Here is a 3,249-nt window from a genome sequence, read left to right as displayed (position 1 = left end):
TCACTGCTGAGAACGAGCTGTTCTTACTCTAAAAACCACTCAGTCATGAGCTTTATTAATATTAAAGCCGAGGACAACGCCTCTCTTTCCTTTTCATCTTTTTCTCAATGGTCCTCATTTCCTTTTCATCCACTCCGTGACTCACCGGGGTCAGTGAACACGACAGGAAGTGATGTCGTCCGCAGTAGTTGATCACATTTTCTTTCTTCTTCCCTCTGCAGCTTCTGAGAGATGAATGCAACACTCGCCAGAGATATGAAGGTTAAAATGATTCTGCTTGTTGATATCCAGAGGTATTGAATCCATACAAAATAAAGAGTAATTGGTAATGTGGAGCGAGGGGAATGTGCTTTCAGCTCTGTGATTGTCGGCCAAAACGTTTTTAGAAATGCAACAGCCTTGCATTTTCCTTTCCTCTCAATCATTTTGGAAGCAGAAGGACTTCACAAACACATTTTATGTGTTTACTTTTATTAGTTTTTTGCTCAGCTTTGGATGCTGATATCAGCTTGTACAACTTGTAGAAATCTCCTGTCCAGCCTTCAGAGTTTGAATCTATTGGAAATGAATCTATTGGTTTCATTTATTTTCTGTCGCTCGGCCCGAATTATTTTTCAAGACAACAATATGCTACAAAAGTAAAGTTAGGTTCAGGCAACAAAACAAATATTAGGTTAGGCAACACATGAATGTTACGTTTAGACAACAAACGAACGATAAGTTTAGGAAACCAACGAACATTAAGTTTAGACAACAAACGAACGTTAAGTTTATGCAACACACAAAGTTATGTTTAGGCAACAAACAAATGTCAAGTTTAGACAACAAACGAACGTTAAGTTTAGGAAACAAAACCAACGTTAGGTTTAGGCAACAAACGGACGTTAAGTTTAGGCAACAAATGAAAGTTAGATTCAGGTAACAAAATGAATGTTAAATTTAGGCAACAAAACCAACGTTAGGTTTAGTCAACAAAACAAGTTAGGGTTAGCCAACAGTGTTAAAGGTACAGTGTTTTTAGGGGGCTCTATTGGAAGACAGAATATAATATTAATGAGTATATTTTTGAGTGTATTGTCACCTGAAAATATAGTTAGATTTTCCTTATATCTACATATGGAGTTGGTTCTCTTCACAGAGCCGTCTGCCATGTTTCTAAAGTTGCCCAGAACGGGCAAACCAAACCCTGGCTCTAGATAAGGTAATTAACATTTTTCGTGTCGGCCACAGCACACGGGGAACGTTTCAGTTGGTTGTCATCTGCAACTTCACCACTAGATGTCGCCAAATCTTACAATACTTTAAAAAGACAGGATCTGACAATTCTGAATGGTTGCCACTGTGTTTTTTCCACAGTGTGCTTTGAAATAGATTCTGTGATTAAATAGGTTATAAATAATATATTAGTTATAAATTAATTCAGTATTATCTTACCCTGGTGGATAGTATAACAATAAATATGGTATATTCGTAGAATGTACTGTGTAATATGTGATGACTAAAGGCCTACAGAAATAAAATACATATCACTCTATTTGACATTTGTGGTGCCTGAGACAAGCATTTAAACAGCCACTGCGCAATCAGATTCTGTTTGAATCAAGTTTTTTATTTGATCACACTCAGATAAAGCAACCATTCCACAGAGTAAAACAGGCTTCTGTTACACAGAACAAGACAAATGCCCACAAAGATAGACATTAAATATCCAACATTTGTGATCTGAAAACATAACATGCTTTTTACTGACGTATCTCCAAAACAGCAATCCACAAAACATGCAGACATGTCTCCTAACCAGACACACAATGTCTGTGTTGAACAAAGAGTTTGAGTGACAAACAAACAGCTAAATGATGCTCAACTCAAGTCTTTGGTTCCTGAATTATTTAAGCCTTTGGTTGTGTTTTTTCTCTGGAAAGGCATGAGGAGCTTGTAAGCGCAAAGTCTGAACTTCTGATCCCTCACACTGTAAATTATGACATTCCAGCAACTGTTGGAGGCTAAAATCCAGAAGGCGAAAAAGGAAAAGTTGCACCATTTATTCCCCAAAACGTTCCCGACCACGAAGACGGCGATGGGGGTGAATGAGGCGGTGAACGCCACAGTCAGCGTCCCAATTGTTCTGGCTGCTTTGATGTCAGAGAAAGTAGGTTTGGTGGCGCTTTGGCACTCCCTCCCGGCCAGGTGTTTCCTCCGCCTCGAGTGCTGCCTGATGCTGGACAGAGAGATGATGTTAATGACCACCGTTCCACCGAGGAGGGTGAAGTCAAACACCGGGAAGAGGAGGAGAATGTTCCAGGCCTGGCTCGGTAACTCGCCGATGGTGCCCAGCGCGTAATTGCACATCCGGCTGCAGGAGTTGTACTCCAGAGCGATCTCGCTGCTGAAAACCATCGGAGACACCGCCAAGAAGAAGCTCCCCACCCAGGAGAAGACGATGAGGATCGTGGTCCTTTTCCGCGTAATCACAGAGTCCTTGTGCAGCGGCCTCAACACGGCGATGCTCCTCTCGATCGTCAGCAGGGAAATGGTCGTGATAGAGACCAAGGTGCACCCGGCAAAGATGGGGCCGATGACGTTGCACGGGTGGAAACTCACAGACTGCGAGTTGTACGAAGTCCACTCCGGCGCCGAGTCGGTCACCATGAGGTAGACCTCGGCGTAGACGGAGAGCGGCACCACGAATATCCCCACCGCCAGATCAGCCACGGCGAGGGATGCCTTCAGGTATCCCTGTGGCGTGTGGAAGTGTTTGGTCCCGAGAACCACAGCCAGAGTCACCAAGTTCCCAAACAAGATGGCGAGAATCAGCAGCACCATGAAGAGCACCATGAGGACTTTGTGTGCCAGCGTACAGCAGCACACGGTGCAGCGCGCCGGTTCGGTTTGGTCCAACATGGTTGGAGTGCTGGTCTCAATCATTGGATAAACTGCCGCTTCAACATTCACTTCATAACCTGAAATTAAAACAAACAGACAAAGATGTCAGAGTCACTAAAGTCACAAAACTGGTTGTTTTCTTTCACATATCAAAACAACAAGAGTAGCAAAGAGAGACGAGTTTCTTTGTGTGAGAAATATCCAATCACAGAGCTTTGGATGGATGATGTATAAAGGATGAATGGATGGATGGATGATGGATGGTTGATGGATGGATGGATGGATGGATCAATGATAGATGATGGATGATGTATAAAGGATGATGGATCAATGATAGATGATGAAGGATGATGGATGGATGATGTT

General features: G+C 42.8%; 1 protein-coding gene across 1 annotated transcript; it reads right to left on the bottom strand.

Annotated features, from left to right (window-relative positions):
- Positions 1-1,860: 1,860 nt before the first annotated feature.
- LOC306699746 (beta-2 adrenergic receptor) lies at positions 1,861-2,925 on the bottom strand (the record flags this gene model as incomplete). Its single annotated transcript, XM_079164466.1, has 1 exon — positions 1,861-2,925. The coding sequence occupies one exon, from the start codon at positions 2,923-2,925 to the stop codon at positions 1,861-1,863; it is 1,065 nt and encodes a 354-aa protein (XP_079020592.1).
- Positions 2,926-3,249: the final 324 nt, after the last annotated feature.

Source organism: Pholis gunnellus (genome assembly GCF_910591455.1).
Source record: "Pholis gunnellus genome assembly, chromosome: 8".
NCBI lineage: Eukaryota > Metazoa > Chordata > Actinopteri > Perciformes > Pholidae > Pholis > Pholis gunnellus.
Note: the sequence above shows the minus strand (reverse complement) of the source record. Positions and strands in the feature narration are given on the sequence as shown.